Source organism: Chenopodium quinoa, unplaced genomic scaffold (genome assembly GCF_001683475.1).
Source record: "Chenopodium quinoa cultivar QQ74 unplaced genomic scaffold, ASM168347v1, whole genome shotgun sequence".
NCBI lineage: Eukaryota > Viridiplantae > Streptophyta > Magnoliopsida > Caryophyllales > Amaranthaceae > Chenopodium > Chenopodium quinoa.
Genome location: NW_018744268.1, coordinates 4,303,078 through 4,327,127, shown reverse-complemented (window position 1 = coordinate 4,327,127; position 24,050 = coordinate 4,303,078). Strand labels below are relative to the sequence as shown.

Sequence of the window (24,050 nt, the reverse complement as noted above, 5' to 3'; positions counted from 1 at the left end):
GACCAATTTCTCCTTACATTTACAAACACAAACACACACATAAAAAGGATCGAGGAGGCCAAAAGCTATAGATGCGCACAAAAAGAGTTAGAAAAAGGGATTAAAGTAGGGGAAAGAGTACAAAAACGTGTTTAAAGTGCCATGTTAAGTGGACAAATAAAACACTTATCACTATTGCTTTAAAACTTGTGTGTTGTTTTAAGCCTTTATAGATATTGTGCTTGCCTTGTTTTAAAGCATCCCCACCAAACCAAGAGATCCTCAAAAGACATCTTCATCTCGTTGGTTCCGCTTGTGCCCGCTTTGAAGTATCGACCGTCACAAGCCCCGACTCCGCACCCGTTGTTGACATGTGCTTTCTTGAGATACCTTTGGTCCATTTTGTTGTGTGCTCAAGAACCTCTCTCGTTCTAGGCTTGCGTCATTGTTGCCAATAGACAAGAGTGTGTCGCACGATCCGGTGTTAGAACACTCAGATAATGACAATTGGTATTAGAGCCGAGGCTCGTTCTAAAAGTCGCCCAGCATGGTGATGCCTGAACATGGCGATACGTGGGAAGAAAAAATTGCCTGGATCGAAGGCAAGTCAGAATTTTGGGCAGTACTCGAAAAAATAGTACCCAAGCTCAAAGATATAGTAATAAAGCAAGCTGAGCAAATAGAAAAGCTTGAGTCAACGGTGAATGGGTTGACGGAGCAGCTAAATTTCGTTCAAGGAAAGCTCAAGACAAATGTGCTACCTTCATGCGTGCCCAAAGAGGATGAAGTGGAAGTAAGATAAAACCTCCTAAACCTCAGACCTTTAATGGCACGAGAGACTCAAAGGAAGTTGATAACTTCATCTTTGATATGGAACAATACTTCCGTATATGTCAATTGGAAGATGATCTTTAGATCGACACGGCCACGATGTACTTAGTGGATGATGCAAAACTCTTGTGGCGAACCAAGTATGCCAACATATAAGCAAAAAGGACATCGGTAGATACTTGGGAGGTTCTAAAGAAGGAGTTCATATGTGGCCCGTACCAAGCTGGCAAGCTTGTAACACAAAAACTCTATTTGGAAGTATGTGAAGGAATACTCTGCGTGCATGTTGGAGATTCATGACATGTTAGAGAAAGACCGACTATTCAACTTCGTGCGAGGTCTAAAGGATTGGGCCCAAAGGGAGATGTGGCGCTAGAAAATTGATACATTGTCAGGTGCTATAGCGGCAGCTAAAAGGCTGATGGATTACTCCTCAGAGCGGGCGCCTAACCAGAAGAAGGGAAACATTGGGTCAGCTTCAAGTACCCCGAAGAGCACTCACTACTACAAATATGGGAAAAGGGATCTATCTAAAGAGACTTGTTACAAGACTTAACAGGTCTCTTTGGTCAAAAAGACCTGTTGTCATTGATAACAGGTCTCTAAAGAGCGATTTGTTGGCGGGAAAAAAACAAAGAGACCTATTGTTAGTGTTAACAGGTCTCTTTATTTTTATTATTTTTTTAATCTAAATTTTTTTTATGATTACTTATATCCTAGTATCACGTGTACATACACTAGTATCAAATAACTAAGAAGCAAAAAAGAAATATTGTGTTTTCTTCAAAAAAAAAAAAATATTAAGTAATTTTTTTTTATTAAAAAAAATAAAAAAAAAGTTAAGACTACTTCACGTGTACTACTAACTTGAGGAAACGTGTACTATACTACTAACTTAGAGTTTTAGACTAACACATCCTCATTAAAAAAATAAAAAATTAAACTAAGGGGCTAAAAGGGGTTTCTACTTGGTAGTAGCAGTTCATAGTTTCATCTTCTTCCTCCAATAATCCAAACCCTTGAAATTCCATGGCTTCCTTCCCAAGTTTTTCACTACCTTATTAGAGGCGGTCATTTTCAAGATTGTGTTCACCATCATTTACTTTGTAAGGCCGTCACTATCGTGAAGTTTACAAAGCCACCACCATCTGAAGAGTACTCGGGCCACGACTATCAACCACTCCGTTTGTTCAGGCGATTGTACGAGGTAAGCCGTTCGATTTCCGGGCCTCGTCTCCCAACCACAATTTCGTTCTTCTTTCATTGTTAACTATCAATTAATGATAAATATTTTTCAATTTTCAGCCATAATACAAGGAATTGCACTACTTTGATCGATTTCCCGCCACAACCATAAACCCCTTATTCTTTTTAAGGTATTTTTCATTCACCTTCCTTACCCAGACAAATAATTGATACTAAGGTTAAAATTGATTTCTTAATTAAACCTATACTACTCATTAGTTTCAATTTTTATATGTCGTATATATATACTAACTTGTCTTGCTTTTAAAGTGTATTGTACTGTAAATGGATTTTATGTTTCTTTTTATTATTCTCTAATTGAATACAATGTTCTAAATTGATATGATATTTAAATTCAGATGATTCATGTTTAGTTTATAGGTGTAAAGATTCTTCTTGCATATATGGTGGTTGTTTGGGTTATGGTTTCAAATTTGATTTTCCCGTGAAAAGTTCGGTTTTGTCGTATTTCGGTTGATAAAAATATTTTGTTTAATCTAGTAAAATATTTGTTGTATTCTCTAATTTAATATCTTTGTCACCCCCTTACATACATTACAAGGATGCTACTATTTTTATGTTCACTGCCACACATCTCTTTTTGTTGTTCCTCATGAATCTTTATATTGTAGGAATGCAATTAATCTGAAACATTAGTGTCTTTATTATAATTGACCTAGTCATTTAGGATTTACACATTATTCGGTTAAATATATTGATACTAATAGTAATCAACATAGTGTATGCGGAGAACTCTAAGGAAATGCCACCAATTTTTTTTTTTAAGTGATAAGTGAGTATGCATTCACTAGTGAGATTTATTAAACAATTCAAGTTAGGTTGGAGTGATAAGGATCCAAGACTTACATGTACATATATGTGAAGACATTATCTCTTTCGAAATTATTATGATTATTATGAATTAGTCTTGAATTGCTATTGGTGCATATAGAATGGATCGAAGTTGGATATCAACAAAACAACCGGGTGACCCAGAATATCGAGCAGGTGTTAGAGAGTTCATTAATTTTGCAGTTACTAATAGTGGAGGTCGTCCCAAGCTACCATGTCCTTGTTATATGTGCCACAATTTGCTGCTTAAGAGGCCAGACGAAATACTCAATCACTTGAGTAAGTGGGCATTTGATAAAACATATACCAATTGGATTTGGCATGGAGAATGTAGGGAAAAACCTCTTGTTAGTAATGTAGAGGGTAGTGGGTGTGAAGGTGATAGAATAAATGAGGCTGATAATTTGGAAGATTTGTTGCATTCAGTGAAGGATAACTTTGATGATAATCGTACCATGTTTGAGAACATTTTAAATGACTCTGAAAAGCCTTTGTATGATGGTTGCACTAAGTATACTAGATTGTCTGCGATAATCAAGTTATACAACTTGAAGGCAGGTCATGGTTGGACTGATACAAGCTTCAGCATGCTACTAGAAGTTGTCAAATACATGCTTCCAGAAGACAATGTCCTTCCATCAGGTACTTATGAGGCAAAAAAGAGTTTAAGCTCTATGGGTTTACCTTACGAGAAAATCCATGCGTGTCCTAACAATTGCATGTTGTATCGAAATGAAAATGAATCTTTACAGAGCTTCTCAATTTGTAATGCCTCGCGTTATAAGAAAGATGATGGCACAGTCCCAGCTAAGGTATTATGGTATTTTCCAATAATACCACGGTTTAGGCGGTTGTTCTCAAATGCAGGGTATGCAGAGAAATTAACATGGCATCATTATGGTCGATTAGATGATGGAATGCTTAGAAACCCCGCCGATTCTCCACAATGGAGGTTTATTGATGGAAAATACCCGGACTTTGCAAAAGAGTAGCGTAATCAAAGGCTTGCATTGTCTACTGATGGGTTCAATCCATTTGGGAACTTGAGTAGCACATATAGTACATGGCCCGTTATATTGGCTACTTAGAACTTACCCCCTTCGTTGTGCATGAAACCACGTTATATGTTTTTAGCATTGCTAATTTCTGGGCCTAAACAACCTGGCAATGACATTGATGTGTATTTGGAACCTCTCATTGATGATTTGATTATTCTTTGGGAGGATGGTATATAGGTGTTTGATGCACATTGTAATGAGAACTTTATCATGAAAGCAATGTTGTTTAACACCATCCAAGATTTTCCTGCTTACGGTAATCTTTCTAGGTATACCGTGAAAGGGAAAGCACCTTGTCCCATAAGCATGGAGGATTGCGGGGGAGAATGGTTGAGCGCATCACGCAAGCATGTGTTCCCTTTACATCGGCAATATCTTCCATCGAGTCATCCATTTCGTAAAAGGAAAAATACCTTTAATGGAAAACAAGATTTTAAAGATCGCCTAAGAGTTCTATCAAGTGAAGAGGTGTACGAAAAGGTTAAAGATATTCAAATTACCTATGGGAAAAAACATAGGTCTTCTCTTCCTACGCAAGGCTTTAAGAAGTGTTCATATTTATGGCGCCTACCTTATTGGAGATTCCTTTTTGTGAGACATTTGCTTGACGTGATGCATATTGAAAAGAATGTGTGTGATAGTTTGATTGGTACTTTATTGAATATTCATGGGAAGACTAAAGATGGCACGAAAGCTAGAGATGACTTACAGACCATGGGGATTAGAAGTGAACTCCATGCTGTTGTTAATGACAAAGGTCGAGCATACCTACCTCCAGCAGCTTACACATTGTCAAGAAAAGAGAAAATTGAATTTTGTGAGAGCTTGGCTGGTGTAAAAGTGCCAGAGGGTTATTCTTCAAATATTCGCAACCTTGTGAATATGGAAAACTTGAAACTTGTGGGCCTTAAATTTCATGATTGCCATGTTCTAATGCAACATCTGTTACCAGTGGCTATTCATTCAATTTTGCCTAAAAATGTTCGATTTGTCATAACCAAACTTTGTTTATTTTTTAATGCAATTTATAGCAAGGTCTTTGATCCAAAAGAGTTGACTCCATTGGAAGATGGAATCGTTGTAACTTTGTGCCAGTTAGAAATGTACTTTCCACCATCGTTTTTTGATGTCATGATTCATTTACCAGTTCACTTGGTAAGAGAGGTGCGATTTTGTGGGCCTGTGTACTTGAGAAATCAGTGGCCTTTTGAAAGGCAAATGAAAACATATGGCGGTTATGTCAAGAACCCTTTTCACCCAGAAGGTTGTATAGCTGAACGAATTTTTTATGAAGAAGTTCTTGCATATACTAGTGAATTTATATCAAATTCAATGAAGATAGGGCTTCCTGTTTCTCGACATATGGGAAGAATGGGTGGTCAAGGGACCCTAGGGCGCAAACAACTTGACATGTCGTATGACGATTGGCATAAGGCCCATTCGTATATTCTTCACAATGAGGATGAGGTGATGCCATATATTCAAAAACACATGAGAGACTTGAGGAAACACAATAGAAGGGCAAATGAGAAATCAATAGCTGATGAACACAATAGATCGTTCATTAGGTGGTTCAAAGATCAAGTTTTCAGGGAGCTTCAGGATTCTCCAAGTTCTATTTCTGATCGACTTAAGAGTTTGGCATATGGACCTAATTTCAACGCTACTTACTATTCAGGTTATGTTATCAATGGTTTCACATTTCACACAAGGTTGCAAGATGATAATAGTACAATGCAAAATAGTGGGGTTACTTTAGAGGCTGAAGCTATTCATTTTGCTAGTGCAAAAGACAAGCATCCTGTTTCTGGCACAATGCGCTACTATGGATTTATTGAAGAGATTTGTGAGTTGCATTACTCTAACTTTTCAATTCCATTTTTCAAATGTCAATGGGTTGATAATAACAACGGGGTTGATCACAGTAGCCTTGGAATGACTTTTGTTAATCTTAATAAGATTGGTCACAAGGAAGATCCTTTCATTTTATCTAGTCAAGCTAAACAAGTGTTTTATATGACCGATCCATCAAATAAGAGAATGTCAGCTGTTATTACACCGAGACCGCAACATGTCATAGATGATTGGGGCGATGATAGTGTTTTGGAAGGTAGTTCGTTGTTGGAAAAGGGACTAGTTGATGATGATGTAGCTGATGATTCTTCGATCTACGCAAGAGATGACCACAATGAAGGTTTGTGGGAAGATAATGTTAACAATAATAAAGTAAAGCGAAAGCGAAAGCGTAGTCATAAAAACTCTTAAGGAAATCAAGGTGAATTTTGCTTTTAGATATCTACTTTTATTACAAAAAAGAATGTTTCCTCTTGAATACTAATAACTTAGAATTTAGTAGGGTTATGCATGATTTTTCAGATCATATACTCTTACGTACCATACTAGCTATCTTTTACTCAAAGTAATTTAATGATAGGTTGTATTCTTTTATATAACTAACAAAGTGAATTTAACTTGTCGAATTTATGTAGGTACATGGCCAGAAAGAATAAGAAAGTACAACCGAATGATGATTCTGAAGAGTCAAGTTGTGAGGAGAGAGGTCGTACTGTACTTAAGAAGGTGGGGAAGACTATCCATGCTGGCACCCAAATCCCATTGCAATGGCATCCAAGTAAAAGAATTCCCACAGGTGAACACAAGACTCATTTTTCCACCTACATCGGTGTAATGGCACGTGAAAGAATAAGCATTTCCTACAAAGATTGGAATGAAGTTCCAACAGGAGTGTTAGATGAAGTTTATGGATTTATATCGGTAAGATATACTAATCTTGTATTCGAATGGCAAAATCTTTTAATATTTAAGTTTTTTTTTTTTTTGGTGTGTGTGTACTAACTTTTATATTGGTTTTGAATGAACATAGAAGGGGTTTTATGTTCCTGAGAATCGCAAAGGTTATGTACTATCACGAGCATCGATTCGATGGAAAGCTTTCAAGACTAGATTAAGAACCAAGTGGTTGTATAAAAAAGATAAAACACTTCGTCAAAAGCCACCACACAAGTATCCTTTTATACATGAATCGGATTGGGATACCTTTGTTCAAATCTGCACTTCTGATGAATTCAAGGTATACTTTGTGATTAGGGGATTTTGCTCCCACCAATCGGAATGCGCCACGTGGGCCAATCAGGTCCTGCCAAGTGTCCCCCAGTTGGAACTGTCAGGGCTTGCCATGTGGCACACGCTTATTCGTCCACCCTGGACCTATTAAGTCATGACACGTGGCATACTCCATGCCTAATGGAGAAACCGGCCACCCAGGCCCAACTTCCGAGGGAAGCCCAATCAGCCCTAGGTTAACCTAAACCTAGGATTGGCACGTTTCCCAAGGTTATAAATACCTCCCTTAATCCTCATTAAGGGAGATTACACACATTAAACACTCTCACCTAGAGAGACCCAATCACTTTAATTTCCGCATTAATTACTCCTTAATCAAGTACTAACTTGACCGTCGGAGGCGGATCTCCAATCATCCGGAGCATTCGTTTGTTTTGCAGGTACAGGCGTCCAGTTCCAGTCTCGGAATTGATACTCTCCCGCAGGACATCAGAAAACCCCCAAACATTTTGGCGCCGTCTATGGGGAGAGTACTTCTGAGATGGCATCCACGTCTGTACCGACTCCTGAAGAGAGGCGTCCCCTAGACGACCCTCAAGTTCAGTCGGACCACGATACTGAGAATGAATTTGAAGTTGAAGCTCACACAGCCTCAGACGGGACCCTAAGGGCCCGACGCACCCGTCATACCGAAAGGAGGGAACGGGAACATCTTCAAACTGGACTCAGTGATCCAGCAGGCGCACTGCCTGTTCAGCAGCAGCCGGCTGATGGGTCTGCTCCCATTACAAGGAACGAACTCATGACCTTCATGAGGGGCTTCAAGGGAGAGATGCAATAGTTGCTCAACAAGAAGCCTGCTCTGGCCAAGGAACAGTCGGCTAAGAAGCCTTCCACTTCAGGGAAGAAGAAGCCAGTTCAAGGGCGAGAGGCGACCCCTCATCCTAACTCTAGGAAGTGGGAGCCGCCTGCCCTTGATTTCACAAAGTACCGCTTTCCAACTCCAGGAAAGAGGAAACCTGTTTGTCATATTCAGGCGGACGGGTTGAAGAAAACATACACAGATGCTCGGCTATTGCTAGAGCAGAAAAAGAATGACCGATTGTCAAAGTCGGCCTCTACTTCAAACTTCCAAGACAGTCTGCGCAATACCTTGATGGGGCATACTCAGTCGCATCATGAGAGTCAGTCAGGCGGTACCTCCCGTCAGTCCGGCTTTCATAGTGACCAAGCGGTACCAAACTTACCATTTGTACCGCAACAAAATATTTTTTGCAGCCACCACTGTTTGGTGGGCATGCAGCAAAGAATGTCCAACCTATGGACTGGCAGCTACACTTGCTTAGACTTAGGGAACAGCCGTCGGCCTTCTCCAAGGAAATTGCTGAAGCCGCTCAGCCGACCAAAGTGAAAAATATATTAGTAGGCGCCTATGACGACACTACTAACCCAGAAGACAATTTGATGGCATTCACCAACCTGATGTACCTTCAAGGGTTGGATGATCCCACTTGGTGCAAGTGTTTCCCAGCGACTCTCAAAGGAATCGCACAACAATGGTTTGACCACCTACCGACTGGTTGTGTGAATAACTTCAGGACGCTTGCTTACTTATTCACCTCCAACTTTGCCATGAACATACCTGCAAAGAAGACGACCCTTGATTTAGGAACGATTCAGCAGGGCGAGAAGGAGGGGCTTCGTTCTTACATCAGGCGGTTTAACCTGATGAGAATACAGATTCAAGGGTTACCGGATGAGGTAGCCTATACTGACTTTTTCAGAGGCCTCAAAGACGGATCGACATTCAAATTTGATTTGGTCCGAAAGAGGGTGGCGACCCTTCAAGAGGCCTTGATTGAAGCGGAAGCCTATATACAAGCGACTGATCTTTGTAGTACAAAACAGTCGGACGGGAAAAGGTTTGACAAAAAAGAAGGGCGACAGAAACAGTTGTCGAACAAAGATGAGAAGAAAAGAAAAGAGGTCTGGGCGGCTGATTCCTCTAAACAGCCGGCCCAGAAGAAGAAAAAAGAATTCAAACCATACTCCCCGAAGTATGCGTTTAACAAGGATAGCCAAGCTATCCTAAAGGAAATCAAGGGACGGATCTCAATTGAGAAGCCGGTCCCCATGAAGGGTTCTGCAAGCATCCGGAACCAAGAAAAATTTTGTGACTATCATGAAGATGTTGGTCATCACACCAACGAATGCATCAGTCTCATGCGGTATCTGGACCGCCTGGCTGAGCAAGGCGATCTTGACTCTTATGTCAAGAAATCCACGGGGAACACTTCCTTGAAAAAGCAGTCGGCCAAAAAGAGTCAACAGGCCGACAACTCTGATACAGATGATGCAGTCGTCTACACCATTGCAGGCGGCTTCGCAGGAGGCGGTCCCACTATTAGGGGCAACAAAGACAATATCAGGTGGTTAGATGTAAATTCCGTTCACCAAGAACGGCCCTCCAAATATTCATTTCCTGAGATTGTCATCACTGAAGAAGATCTAGGAGGGGTAAGGGGGCCGCATGACGACCCTATCGTTATTGAGTGTAAAGTGGCCAACCAGAGAGTTGGCCGAATCCTTATAGATACTGGAAGCTCCTCAGATCTAATCAGTAGCAAATGTTTGTCAAAATTAAAATATCAGACTGATTGCATACATCCGGCATCCCACCCTTTAGTAGGGTTTGGAGGAGGAGTCGTCCACCTAGTGGGACGAGTGGATTTACCCATCCGCCTGGGTGAAAAAGGGGAAGGACGACACATGGTAGTCCGGTTTCTGGTAGTAGAAGAACTCTCGGCCTACAACATGATTCTGGGACGACCAACCCTGAATAATTCCAAGGCTGTTATAATCCCATCTCTTATGTTGCTCAAGTGTGAGAGGGATAATGGAATAGTCGGGTCCCTAAGGGGAGATCAGAGGATGGCCCGAGAGTGCTATCTCTCGGATATCAAGCCCACTGTTATGACCGCTAGATCAAGTGGTGGAGAAATAGACCTTGACAATGTCAAGGAGAGTGCGCCTGTTCAAGAAGCAAGCGGCAAGAAGAGAAAGGCTGCCCAGACGGGGGCCGCAAGAAAAGACAAAAAATAGCAATCATTGGCAGAGGAGCGGTCGGACGAATTCCGCCCTCAGCTGGCTGGTGAGCATACGGACCTGATCTTAGATGACTCACGTCCTGACCGAACAGTCAAAGTTGGGACGACTGCTCTGAAAGTCCTGGGTGACGATTTTCACAAACTATTGAAAGAATACAAGGACATCTTTGCATTCGAAGTCCACGAAATGCCAGGCATTAGTCCTGAGCTGGCGGTACATAAACTGGTTGTGGATCCGAAAAAGAAGCCGGTAAGGCAGAAAAAGCGGAACCATGGCGAAGAAAGAAGTCAGGCGGCAGCCGCCGAAGTCAAAAAACTGCTTGATGCAGGGTTCATTCGGCAATGTTACTTCCCAGACTGGATTGCAAATGTGGTGCTTGTTAAAAAGCCGAATGGCACCTGGCGAATGTGTGTAGACTACACAGACTTAAACAAAGCATGCCCCAAAGACAGTTACCCTCTGCCTAAAATTGATAACCTGGTCGACTCAACAGCCGGCCATGCTTTAATGAGCTTTATGGACGCCTACTCTGGTTTCCATCAAATTCCTTTATGGAAGAAAGATCAGGAGAAGACGGCCTTCGTCACTGATCAAGGGTTATACTGTTACACGGTTATGCCGTTCGGTCTTAAGAATGCCCCGACCACCTTCCAGCGAATGATAAACACTGTGTTCTTTGATCAAATCGGGAGAAACGTCGAGGCATACATTGATGATATGATTGTCAAGTCTAAGCTTCATACAGATCATCTGTCGGACCTCCGAGAAACTTTCGCCACACTCAGGCGGCACCATGTCATGCTCAATCCCAAGAAATGTGTATTTGGAGTTAAGTCTGGGAAATTTCTCGGATTCCTTATCAATCAGAGAGGAATAGAGGCGAACCCTGAGAAGGTGCAGGCGGTCATCGACATGCAGTTGCCTCGTACCGTCCGAGAGGTTCAGAAGTTAACAGGTTGTCTGGCGGCCTTGGGAAGATTTCTAAGCCGATTAGGCGACAAATGCTTATACTTCTTCCAGGCCATTAAGAAGAAGGCAAGGTTTGAATGGGGGCCGGATGCTGAGGCGGCCTTCCAGAAATTGAAAGTTCACTTGCATTCCTTTCCAAGGCTGGTCAGCCCTTTGCCCAAAGAAGTACTCTACATGTACCTGGCCGTCTCTGATCATGCGTTAAGCGCTGTTCTTCTTGCTGAAAGAGACGGTTTTCAGCTCCCGGTCTACTTTGTCAGTCATGTATTGAAAAATGCCGAGTTGAGGTATCCCTTAGTGGAGAAATTTGGTCTTGCACTCTTCATGGCTGTTAAAAAATTGAAGCCCTACTTTTTGGCACATGCAGTCGTCGTGTATACAGATCAACCTATCAAGCGGCCACTGACCACCATGGAGTCGTCAGGCCGGATGATCAAATGGGCCATAGAAATACAGAGCCTCGAAGTTACTTTCGAGCCTAGAAAAGCAGTGAAGGGGCAAGCCTTTGCTGACTTTATTGTTGAGATGACTCGTCCCCCTGATTCTCGAGATCCAGACCAAGTCTGGAAGGTATATGTGGATGGAAGCTCTACTTCAAATGGTTGTGGAGCAGGCGTCATATGTCAGTTGCCAGAAGGCGACAGGTACGAATATGCTCTACGCTTCAGTTTTCAGGCCTCAAACAATGAGGCAGAATATGAAGCTTTACTAGCCGGAATTCGCATGTGCAAGGCGGCAGGGGCACGAAAGATAAACGTTTCCGATTCACAATTGATAGTGAGTCAGTTTAATGGCGAATACGAAGCAACCCATCCGGCCATGATCAAGTATTTACAGGCGGTACGACAGGCAGTCGGTTCCCTTGAAGATTTTCATCTGATTCAAGTGCCGAGATTAGAAAACAACCAGGCGGATGCACTTTCAAAATTAGCATCGTCCGCCTCTTGTGATACTCCTCGAACTGTTTTTTGGGAAGTAATGGAGAAGAGAAGCATCGAGGAAGACCCTATTGGAATCCTAGACAAAAGCTCAACCTGGATGGATCCAATCAGGGCATATCTGACAAACGGTACCCTGCCGGATGATCATCACCAGGCGGCAGCGCTGAAAAAACGGGCAGCCAGTTTTGAAATGATAAAGGGAGAATTTCACAAAAGAGGGTACCTTCAACCCTACTTAAAGTGTGTTACTCCAGAAAAGGGGCGAGAGATACTAGACGATCTTCACTCTGGTTACTGCACTTCCCATATAGGCGGTAGGACGCTTGCTCAATGGGCAAGGCGGCAGGGCTACTTTTGGCCTACTTTAGAAGCAGATGCAATGGAGATGGTGAAAAAATGTGACAAGTGCCAAAGGTTTGGCAAACTAATTCACCGTCCGGCTACTGACCTCACTACCATTCATAGCCCACTAGCGTTTGCTAAGTGGGGCATGGATATTCTGGGTCCCTATACGCCTGCTACAGGCGGAAGGAGGTACATACTTGTTGCAGTCGACTACTTCACTAAATGGGTGGAGGCGGAGGCTGTAAAGGGAATCAAGATGAAGGATGTAATTTCATTCATCTGGAAAAATGTCATCACTCGGTTCGGGTATCCCATGTCTATGGTCTTTGATAATGGTCCCCAATTTGAGACGCCTGTTCTCAAAAGCTGGTTTGGTGACCAAGGAATTGCACACCACTTTGCATCAGTCGGCCGTCCACAAGCAAACGGCCAGGTAGAAGCTTTTAATAAAATCATCTCAGACAGTCTCAAGAAAACGATTGAACGAGCAGGCGGCCTATGGGCGGATGAATTGCCACATGTTCTCTGGGCCGTTCGGACGACTGAAAAAGGGGCGACTGGAGAAACTCCATTCCTCCTAACTTATGGTGCGGAAGCTGTTCTTCCAATAGAACACTACGAGCCGACTCTTCGAGTAATGCTATATGACGAAGAGGCAAATTGGGAAGCCATGCGCTTGGCATTAGACTCACTCCCAGAAAGGAGGGGCAATGCTGTCTTGCGCCATGAAATTTACCGCCTAAGAATGACTAGATCATACAACAAAAAAGTACACAGGCGTCCACTCAAAGTGGGAGACTTTGTACTAAGAAAAATGGAAGCAGTTGGTAGGGCTAATGAGTTTGGCAAATTAACTCTCAACTGGGAAGGACCCTACCGAATCTATGAAGAGGTCAGGTACGGTACCTACCGTCTGGAAACACCAGACGGCCAACCGTTGCCTCGAACCTGGAATGTAGATAATCTTAAGAAATATTTCTTTTGAATGATGTAAATAGTCGAGGGCTACTTAATAAAAGTTTGATGTTTCATTCAATTTTGTACTAAGAGGGGCATGCCTACTGACAAACAGTCGGCTACTCTCCATGCTTAATTTTCATTTTTACCTAAGAGGGGCACGCCTACTGACAAACAGTCGGCTACTCTCCATGTTTAATTTTTATTCTTACTTAGGAGGGGCACGCCGCTTGTTCCACACAACCGGTTACTCTCCCATAACACAGTTCACCAAGAACTATCAAAGGCTCATGGCTAAAATGATCAGCCCAGGCGCCAAGCAAACTGATCCAAATATAAATTCAATTCGACCTGTCCCAACATTATAGCAGGCGTCCGACGGCATCCATCCGGATGAAATTCGTCGTAGAGAGCAGCTCCCTTTTGGGTGGAACATTGTTCTATAAAATCATTACACGGCACCTATACGACTGTCTAACCAAGACAACCACGTAGTCGTTTCCCGGACAAGGATACCTCTCGCTTAACTAACTAATCAGGTCAAACAAGTGTTCGTAGTAACCATCCGTGTCAACCAACCGACTGAACTACTTGGGATAAGAACAGTTGGTATCTTATGAGTTAATAGCCAACAAACATTGGCGAATAAAGGGGAACAACCGGTACCCACTGCTTGATACCTCTACTACTCAGTCACTTGGCGACTAGTAACAATTATGTTTCCATGGTCACTCCTTAAAAAATTTAGTATGAAGCTAAAAAGGTGTTCATACAGCGCCTGTTCACACTAGATTAAAAGTGGCGGGGAACAGTCGGCCTGGACCAACTAGAGTCTCTAGCTTAAAAAACAAAGAAACAAACAAGGCAGGTAGGAAACCACCTTCCTACTTGGTTGAAGGAAATCCATTCTTTAAAGTGGCCGACTGGTCGCTTAGCCTGGAAACAGACAACCAGTCGTCCAGGGGCATAGGTGGCGTGACTAACTATCTCGTACCTGTCCGCAACTATCGGCCATGCAAAACAGTCGGTATAGTGTGCAATTGGATATCAGAATATTCGATACTTAAACAAATTTGAAACAAAACAAAAGCAAAATATTTCGGCATAAAAAAGAAGCTGGTCATTAAAGACCGGCCAAATATTCAGAACCCCGGCCCCCTGGCCGGGTAAATAGAAACAAACGGCACGCAGGCCGTGAAAAGAAGACATAAAACTTAAGAAGGGGGCAGATCTTCAATAATAGCAGTTGTCGCCTGGTCAGCACTCTTTTTGCTGGACTCGGCTTCAGCTGCATCTTTCTTCGATGCATTACCCCCAAGCGAAACAAGCGCCACTACCGGCTCCTCCTCCTCCAACGCCTTGTCCTCAGCAGCTGCCAGGATCTCTTGATTATATCTATCAGAACACTGGCGGTACGTTTTTTCCCAGGAGGAAAAGTCGGCATTGGGGAAGAGGCGGCCCCAGGTCATGCGCTGGATTTGAGCAGAGTCTTCCATCATCTCCCGGACCAGCTCTTTCTTTTCTTGCTCGACCTTTGCCGAGAGCTCCTGAGTAAGACTCTTCTCCTGGGTCACCAGGCGTTCCTTAACGTGCGCCAAGGATTTCTCCAAGGTGTCGTATGAGGACATTTTTTTGGCGAAGAGGTCTCAGCTCGGCCTTGAGATTGTTGATGGTCGCCTCTAGCTCGCTATTTTTCTTCTGGGCCGCCTCTAACTGAGCCCGGACAGCAGAAGTAGCCTGCGCCTGATAATAAAGAATGTCAATTGTCAGAACCTCATTTTGGGCAATTTGAAACATTGCCTTATCACAGTCAGAGGCGGCCATAGCTTTTGCAGCCTTTACCTCTTTGTTCTTCCTGTCAAGCGGCTTGCGAAGGCCGTTCACTCGGAGCAGGGCCTAAGTAAAAGGGAACAGGCGTAAGTTTTCAAACAAAAAACAGGCGTCCTGGAATTTAAATAACCAAAAATATGCTAAGTATACCTCAGCAAGGACCCCTGCAATCCCGTCTAGGTCAAGGCTGCCGACACCCCTGACCGCCTCCCTCTCAGCCGGAGGGACGGCCTTGATCATAGACTTGGCCACCTCGACCAAGTCAGGCTCCTGAGGGCCGGCTGCATCAACCATAAACAAACGAGTTAGACCTAGTAAAGAAAGGAACAAGTCTAAATTCACAAAGACAGCTTCATACTTCTAGGCGACCCGATTGGAGTTTTAGAAGGAGTGGTCGGCTGTTTCTCAGCCGCCGCATGTTTCCTGGCAGAACCAGGAGAGCTCGCAACAGTCGTCCTCCGGGTCTTGGAGTCCGGCTGTTGGGAAGAAGAAGCTCTTGGAGCGCCCGTCTAAAAAAAAAACAAAAACAAAACAACACTCGGTCAGTATAAGCATAAACCCAACTCCAAAAAGAGAGTGAAAGGTTCGAAGCTCACCAAGGGCGCCCCCTTGTTGGGGGAGTCGGTTGAGGACTGTTGCATGATGGAGGCCCGCAACATGGCCGCCGCAGTCTTGGAAAAAACAAATAGCAAAGTTAATAAAAAGTCATAACAGTAATGCATGGAAAAACAGAGTATTCGACAGGCCGACTACCTCTTGAGCACCGACTGTTGAGGCCACAGGCGGCCAAAAAGTACTCGTCGTAGAGCCATTTGAAGCTCGGGACGCAGTGCAAGGGTACTTTCTCTCGTACCCCTGAAGTAGAGTCGACCCTCGACTCTACTTTAAAGAGTCCTCTATCCAGGATCTCTTTCTTAGCTTTGGGGGGAACAGGCGGCATGCTGCGGCCGCCTACAAAAAGATGCGGATTCCTGTTCCACCTGTTGTAGCGCTTGTTCAGCTCTATGTCTGAACTCTCAATGATAAGGAAGGTGCTTCGCCAGTCCTTCCACTTTTTTGCTTTACCTCTTGTCATGAGGTAGCCTCTGTGGCTTTTCAATTGATACCAGCCGGTACCGCCTGCCTTAGGAGTCCGGCTGAGGTAGTTCATGTGGGCGAAAGCCTCAAAGTTTGGCTTCACCCCGTGCAGTTCGCACCCGGCCACATAGCCGAGTACGTTGACCCAGGAGTTCGGGGCTAACTGCCATAACCCCAACTCATACCCATCCAAGATCCGCTGAACAGCCGGATGTAGTGGGAAGCGCAGCCCAGCCTTGATGGCCGCCTCGTAGCAGCCAAAGAAGGCGCCATCATAGCTAGTACCAGCCGGCCAGACGACTGTGTCTTCTGGATCCGGCACGAACACTAAAAAGACGAGGCCCATTGTGTGGTTCGCAATAAATCTCCCCACTTTCTCTTACATGGCCGTGATCCGGCCCCGTGGGACAGTGCAGTAGTAGGGGGTATTTTTCTCTCGGTAAGAGGCGGATGGCTCCGCCCAATTGTCCCCCTTCTCAACTGCGTGAGAAAGCCTCGCCTCTTGTAGGCGACTGTTTTTCTCTTCTGTGTCCAGAGAAGCATGACCAGAAGAGCTAGACTCGGATTCGTCCTCTGACGAGTCCGAAGAGGACGACTCCTCCCCTATCCCAGAGGGGCCCGCCTCCTCTCCTTTAAAAGGAGCAGGAGAGAATGTAGACTTGTCAACTGTAAAATTGGAAGGGGTCACTTTGACTCCTCCCTCAGAACTGTCGGCTTTCAAGCCGCTTTGGTTCACTTCCACATCTGGCGCCTGGTCAGATGTTTCACTAATCGGCACCCTGTGGGAAGAGCCGTCTGAGTTCGAAATCCTAGCAGTTCTTTTTGTTCTGGCCATCATGTTCTGCATAGACACAGAGACAGTCGGACTTTGTATAAAGGGCAAAGATGGGTCCGGAAAAGGGCAGGCGGCACTCCTAGTCCTAGATTCAGCCGTCCCCGGTGACCGACTGATCACTAACCTAGGTCGTGTCGTGTGCTTCCGTGGTGCCATTTCAAAAAAGAATAAAATAAAGAGAAAATTAAGAGTAAGAGAACCGACGGTTACTTGAACGAGTGACGTTGATGGAGTTCTGAAAATCCTTTGCAGTCGGCTTGTCAGAGCAGGCGGTAGGCAGAAAGGGTCCAAAATGTCAGAGCAAGTTCAGGGGTCCGAATGTTCTCTCAAAAAGTTCTCAAGTGTGAAAATGACTGAAGTCAACACTTCCTTATATAGGCGAAGGGTCACTTCCAGAATTCAAAATTTGGGCGGGAGAATCTCTCGGCCTTTCGCCGAGTGACACCTGTACCAGGCCGTCGCCTGTTACAGTGCAACACCTGTCACAGGTAACACGTGACCAGTCACGTGCCACCTGTGAGGGGCAAATGATTAGGGGATTTTGCTCCCACCAATCGGAATGCGCCACGTGGGCCAATCAGGTCCTGCGAAGTGTCCCCCAGTTGGAACTGTCAGGGCTTGCCACGTGGCACACGCTTATTCGTCCACCCTGGACCTATTATGTCATGACACGTGGCATACTCCATGCCTAATGGAGAAACCGGCCACCCAGGCCCAACTTCCGAGGGAAGCCCAATCAGCCCTAGGCTAACCTAAACCTAGGATTGACACGTTTCCCAAGGTTATAAATACCTCCCTTAATCCTCATTAAGGGAGATTACGCACATTAAACACTCTCACCTAGAGAGACCCAATCACTTTAATTTCCGCATTAATTACTCCTTAATCAAGTACTAATTTGACCGTCGAAGGCGGATCTCCAATCATCCGGAGCATCCGTTTGTTTTGCAGGTACAGGCGTCCGGTTCCAGTCTCGGAATTGTAACTCTCCCGCAGGACATCAGAAAACCTCGAAACACTTTGATTTATCGTATCATTTAAACAATAATGTGAATATATATGTACTTGTATACTGTTTTATCAATTGACTTTGAACTATAAAAATATGTAGGAATTGAGTGAAAAGAATCGTGAAAAAGCAAAGAAGAAGTCCTCAAGTTATCGTGGTGGTAGACTTGGGTACCAATATTTTCAAGAGGAGATTGTAAGTGTTAATTACATGATGTTCGCTTACTTTGATTTTTAACAATTTTAATAGTATTAACTAAATATTCAATTTTGTTTTCTGTACTATTAGGAAAAAGAACTTGAAAAGCAAGGAGTCCATGTGTCACAAGTGCCGCAGCATCTAACATGGATTAAAGCTCATTCTCATGTCAAAGATGGAGTTATAACATTTGATAATCTTGCTGATAAAGAAATCCATGATGCAATAGTAAGAGAGTATCTTTAATCTTCTTAAATGTTTTACTTTTCAAGCATTTAAAAATTTTCTTTTCATAATAATAATGTATGCAATTGATTTATATTAAACTTGATCTTTTGTATGTTTCTCAGATAGCATTAGAGGGTCAAGTTCAAAGAGGTGAATTCATTGCTAAGGGTCGAGATGATATCTTAGCCAAAGCAATGCATAAGCGTGAGCATGGTGGTTCAGTGAGAGCTGTTGGTTCAGGCATTACGGTGAAGGATTATTTTGGTTATAACAAACCTGCTCCACCCATCCAATTACATGCTGAAATAGGCATGATGAAATCAAAACTTGTATCCATGGATAATAGACAAAATTTTATGATGTCCTTCTTGATTTCATGTTGCAGCCAAGAGCAAATAAAATCTTTCATGGCAGTTGGAGCTCAACAGGTTGGTGTAGGTGGATTATTTGGAGGCAACAATACTTTTGGTAGTTTGAATGCTCGGTTTGGTGGCCTGACAGCTGGGCTACATGGGTTTTGTGGCCTGACAGGTGGGTTAGGTGGTTTTAGTGGCTTGACAGGTAGCTTGGCTGGTGGGTCTGTTAGCTTGGCTGGTGGGTCTAGTGGCCTGGGTGTTGGCTTGACAGGTGGGTTTGGTGGCCTGACAGGTGGGTTTGGTGGCCAGGCTAGTGGGTCTAATGGCCCGGAGGGTGGGTCTAGTGGTCTGGCAGGTGGGCTGGAGGGTGGGTCTAGTGGTCTGGCAGGTGATGGGTCACGTGCTTCCCAATTGGATGATACTTTTGGTCAGGGGCTTCAAGGTATCCCTCTAACTCAACTATTAACAAGCAAAATTTTCGAGCAAGGGAGCAAAGGGCATGGGCTTACCTCTGATTCATTAGCAGGGGCTGATATTTATGGTACACAAGGTAATAGAGAAGAAGATATTTGCACAAAAACGCAATCTCATATGGAAAACCTAGAGACTGAGGCATATCATGTTCCCTGGCCTCAAACAGATCGTAACAATCGACTTGAGCCTACAACTAACCTTGTGCATCAGAGTTGTGATTTGAAAGAATTTCTCGAGGTATGCCTTTTCATTCTAATTAAGTCCTCATAACTGAATTATTTAAACCAATATAGAGGAAATGAACTTAATATATAAAAAATGGTGATTAGCTGCAAAAATTTAAACGTTATAGTCCTGTAAGTTTTCCCTTTTAATTAAAATGGGTGTATTTATGTTAAGGGATGGAGTGAATGTTCTTTAGCAATTGAAGGAAACAACAAAGAGTTGCAAATTGTTGCAAACGGAAAAGTAGAGAAAATAACAGATGTCAGAGTTACTCATTCTAGAGAAATGCCGCCTGGTCATGCTCGAGTCACAATTATAGAAGATATTGTGCCGACTGCTCTCTTGCCATGTCCTAATGATGAACTAGTCTATGTTTTTCATGCAAAGAACAGCTACACACCTTGGCCGATTAACTTGATTTTTCCAAGAAAGGTATGAAATTTAATTAATGATTGGTATACGTTTGCATTGTAATATTTTTCAGCATGTGTTATCAACGGGCATTTTCTTATGTATACGAATTCTTTAAAAAAAAATTCAGCTTAATCCATCCACATATCTAGGAAATGTCACAACATATAAAGTACTTAAAATTTTACCATATGTATTTACTAAATTCATGTTATAATGTTTCTTATTCATCATGCTATAGACCATTACCCACCAAGAAAAAGTGTTGAATGTAACAACACCATCTCCACATTCAACAACATCTCAAGTAGCCACGACTCTTAAGTACGTTATCACCGAAAAGGATCGTGAAATGGTGACTTCGACATGGTTACGTGTGTTAAATACTCATGCTATGGTATTGAAAAAAAGGGGTGTGACACTCTCCATACCAATTCCAAAATGCATGTTTCTTAATGAAGACGTGGGTGTGACGCTTGACTACGAGGACTTGTTGGATTGGTGTTTTAAAAGAGAGGTTGGAGAATCCCAAATGAACGTTTTCATAAAGTGAGCGTCTTTTTTTACCAATTATTCCTTTACCCTTAAATTTATTAGTGTATTAACTTCAACATACACAACTTTTGATGAGGCAAGGTACTTGGAAGGTCATTGTCAAAATGAAGGTGTCTCGGGTATGTATGGATTCTGTGACACAAATGTTTTATCTCCAATGACACCAACTACAGATGAGGAGGTTCGATCCGACTATCTTTCTCGTGTTTTTGGATGCAACGAGGGAAAGAACGTCAATCAACTCTTCTTTGCTCCTTTTAATGACAAGTAAGTGTACGTAGTATGCATATTTTATACAATCACTATTCAATAATATTCACCATTGATTTTGCTAATATAATCACATCATCATTATGTGTAGTATGCATTGGAGGTTAGCTGTTATTAGTCCTTGGAATGGACTAATGTGCTGGTTAGATCCGGCTGGGGAAGAAAATGAGATCAATGAGTTTGTTAAAAAGATCATAAATGAGTACGAGTTCGAGTAATTATCCAACATTTTTGTTTTTGTATTATATATGCTCTATTATTAATTATTCAATTCATTGTTTTTGTCAAACAATGTCACAATTATATAGGGGATTAAAAAAATTCAGCATGGTCCATCGAAAGGACATCAAGAAGATAAAAAAGAATCCATATATTGAGTGGAAGCAACCTAAGGTACGTCATTTTAGTTTATACTCTTGATATTAAAAGAATAATGTGTTATTTAAATGCTTGTGTTATTATAATGCCAAATTTTCATGCATTTATAATTTGAATGTCTTTTTTAATAGTGTCCTCGACAGCCTCAATACTCAAAAGTTTGTGGATACTATGTTTGTCGCTATATGCTTGAGATTATACAGAAAAGGGTATTGTGGGTTTCTGATAAGGTATGTTTAATTTGATTTATGCACACAAGTAGATTCTAGTTACTAAAATCAATATCATTTATGCATAATAAATTTTATAATAGGGTTCTAGATATTTTTACACTTAATTTGACTAAGTGAAGGTTGTTCAAGGCTTATTTGAAAAATGCGGGTGCAAATTACCCTCAAATGGCTGATTTTAATCCTACCATTGCATATTTCAACCCATATCATTATATTCATTTGTTTGTATGTGTAATTATTTTTTAACATAGTTATAATGTAGCATCATCTTCCATTATGAATGAGTTATGACTATATATGGCGATTTATTGTTTATCTTGCAGGTTTTTTCAAGAGGACCCCTGTACATATTCAAATGAAAATATTGACGAAATTAGAGACTTGTGGGCTAAGTATGTTCTAGAGCTTGAACAAGATGATGTTAATGAAGGAAATGAAGATGGTATGGACATTGCGTGAGTTTAATTTGTCCATTACTTTTGGGAAAAGTATTGCGAATTTTAGAATTTTTTGTATAAAACTTTTGGAGGTTATCTAAGATGGCATGAAAATTAAAAGAGTTTGGTTTATATTTTTGGGGAATTGAATACTAGATTTTGTTTTGCAGATGTTGATGTATAGTATTTTTGGAGTTATATTGTAATTAATGGATATTTGTAAAGTGTTTATCAACTTTTATATTATTATATGCTTCATGAATATTATATAATTATGGAGTAATATATATGATGTGCATATATATAGCAGGTGTAAAATATAGGTACAAATATCCTACAGGTGCCATACAGAAAAAAATACAGCTCATATACCATACAAGAACAAATTTAATACTATAATTGATTTTTTGGCAAAAAAAAAAAAAATTGAAAAAATAAAATAAAATAACAAAGAGACCTGTTGTCGTTACTAACAGGTCTCTTAAATAATAAATAAGAGACCTGTTGGCCATGGTAACAGGTCTCTTTGCTTTCTGAAATTTAAAAAATAATCACGCGCAAAGAGACATGTTGTCTTACTTCTTAGGTCTCTTATTAATACCAAAGAGACCTGTTCTATTGACCAGGTCTCTTAACCAAAGAGACCTGTGAGCTAGAGACCTCCTAAGAAGAGGTCTCTTATGTCTATTTAAACAGGTCTCTAAGGCATATTTTGTAGTAGTGACTAGTGGTAATTCTCAAGCTAGCTCAAATAGTGTAAGGAACAAATATAGAATTTGGGGAGAGGACTCGCGGAAGAACGGAGTCGCTGCATCCACAAACAGAGGTGGGACTTCCAGCTCATCATCATTGAAAAAAACCCCTCACTTGCATGCTCTGTCATGGACCACATAAATAGTTCGAGTGCCAGCACAAGTCGAAAATATACAGCGTCCAGAAGAAACTCTCCTCAATGTCCTCAGAACCTACTAAGAGGGATGACAAAAAAGAGGAGGTAGTCAATGAAGAAGAAACCTCTAAGTTGGGAGCAATGTACTATATGTGTGCAATGGGAAAAGAGACGCCAGGAGATACGGAGGAGATAAGAGTCAAGCCACTAGCCTGATGTATGTGGATGTCTTGATCAATGGGAAGAAAGCCCGAGCGATGGTTGATACGGGAGCTACTCGTAATTTTGTCATAAAGCATGAGGCAAGCAGATTAAGCCTGAAAGCCATGCATAGGGGAGGTCGAATGAAAACCGTGGTCTCTGAAGCACAACCGACTTGCGGGGTGGCAAGGAATGTGAACACTAAGATTAGGGAGTGGAGTGGAACTCTAGAATTTATGGTGGCAACAATGGATGATTTTGAACTGGTTCTCGGGATAGACTTCTTACACACCATTAAGGTTGTCCCGATGCCCCACCTAGGGTCCTTACTTGTGACAAGCCACTAACCATGCCTCTTACGGACACATGCTCAAGCAGAAGAAGGAAAATAAATGAAAGGTCCTCTCCTCTCGGCAATGCAACTCAAGCTAAGAAGGGGATTAGGAGAAATGAGACTACGTTGCTCGCTACTCTCTCGATGAAGGATGAAGAGGACGAGAGGGACATCCCTAAGGTCATAAGAGAGTTACTTGGGGAATACTCAGATATCCTTCCCAAGGAGCTCCCAAAATCTCTATGTAACGCCCCGTATTTTCAAACCATTACTTTATGTGTGTTTCAACCCACAAAGCCTAATTTCTAATTTTAATCTCAATTTCTAAATTGAATTGTTAATTTAATTATTAAGACTGTTATTTGTTTTAAAGGTCATCCCAACCTTCTTAGACCCTAATTATAGTATTTTGACATAACGTTTGAAAGTTATTATTTAAAATGTTCTATATTTGAGTTTTAATCATTTCGAATTGTATTTGACTTGTCTGAATTGATATTAGCCTTAAAGGGTGATTCCTTTAGTTTAAGCATTAATTCAGTAAGTGATACTAAATTATATATAATTTTGATATTTAACCTATTGCGATTGATACGGGTCATCATGGGTGATTCCTTGACTGAAGTACCAATCTAATAGGTATAAAAAGATTATGGAGTTTTAAAAACGTTTTACGTGCAATCGTATCAATAAAGATAAATAAAGTTGTATTGGGTGATTTCCGTCAACTCGTTTATCAAA

General features: G+C 42.0%; 3 protein-coding genes across 3 annotated transcripts; all 3 read left to right on the top strand.

The window, feature by feature from the left end:
• Positions 1 to 1,501: 1,501 nt before the first annotated feature.
• Positions 1,502 to 22,350, top strand: LOC110694856. The gene is made up of 15 exons (XM_021872021.1): positions 1,502 to 2,017; positions 2,116 to 2,186; positions 6,455 to 6,740; positions 6,850 to 7,056; positions 18,223 to 18,315; positions 18,409 to 18,546; positions 18,669 to 19,344; positions 19,429 to 19,613; positions 19,776 to 20,033; positions 20,254 to 20,561; positions 20,649 to 20,834; positions 20,929 to 21,039; positions 21,146 to 21,230; positions 21,347 to 21,445; positions 21,773 to 22,350. Exons 3-15 carry the CDS (start codon positions 6,459 to 6,461, stop codon positions 21,905 to 21,907), a joined length of 2,763 nt encoding a protein of 920 aa, XP_021727713.1. The 5' UTR covers positions 1,502 to 2,017; positions 2,116 to 2,186; positions 6,455 to 6,458; the 3' UTR covers positions 21,908 to 22,350.
• LOC110694858 lies at positions 3,009 to 3,899 on the top strand. The gene has a single exon (XM_021872023.1). The coding sequence runs from the start codon at positions 3,009 to 3,011 to the stop codon at positions 3,897 to 3,899; it is 891 nt and encodes a 296-aa protein (XP_021727715.1).
• LOC110694857 lies at positions 4,185 to 6,230 on the top strand. The gene has a single exon (XM_021872022.1). The coding sequence runs from the start codon at positions 4,185 to 4,187 to the stop codon at positions 6,228 to 6,230; it is 2,046 nt and encodes a 681-aa protein (XP_021727714.1).
• Positions 22,351 to 24,050: the final 1,700 nt, after the last annotated feature.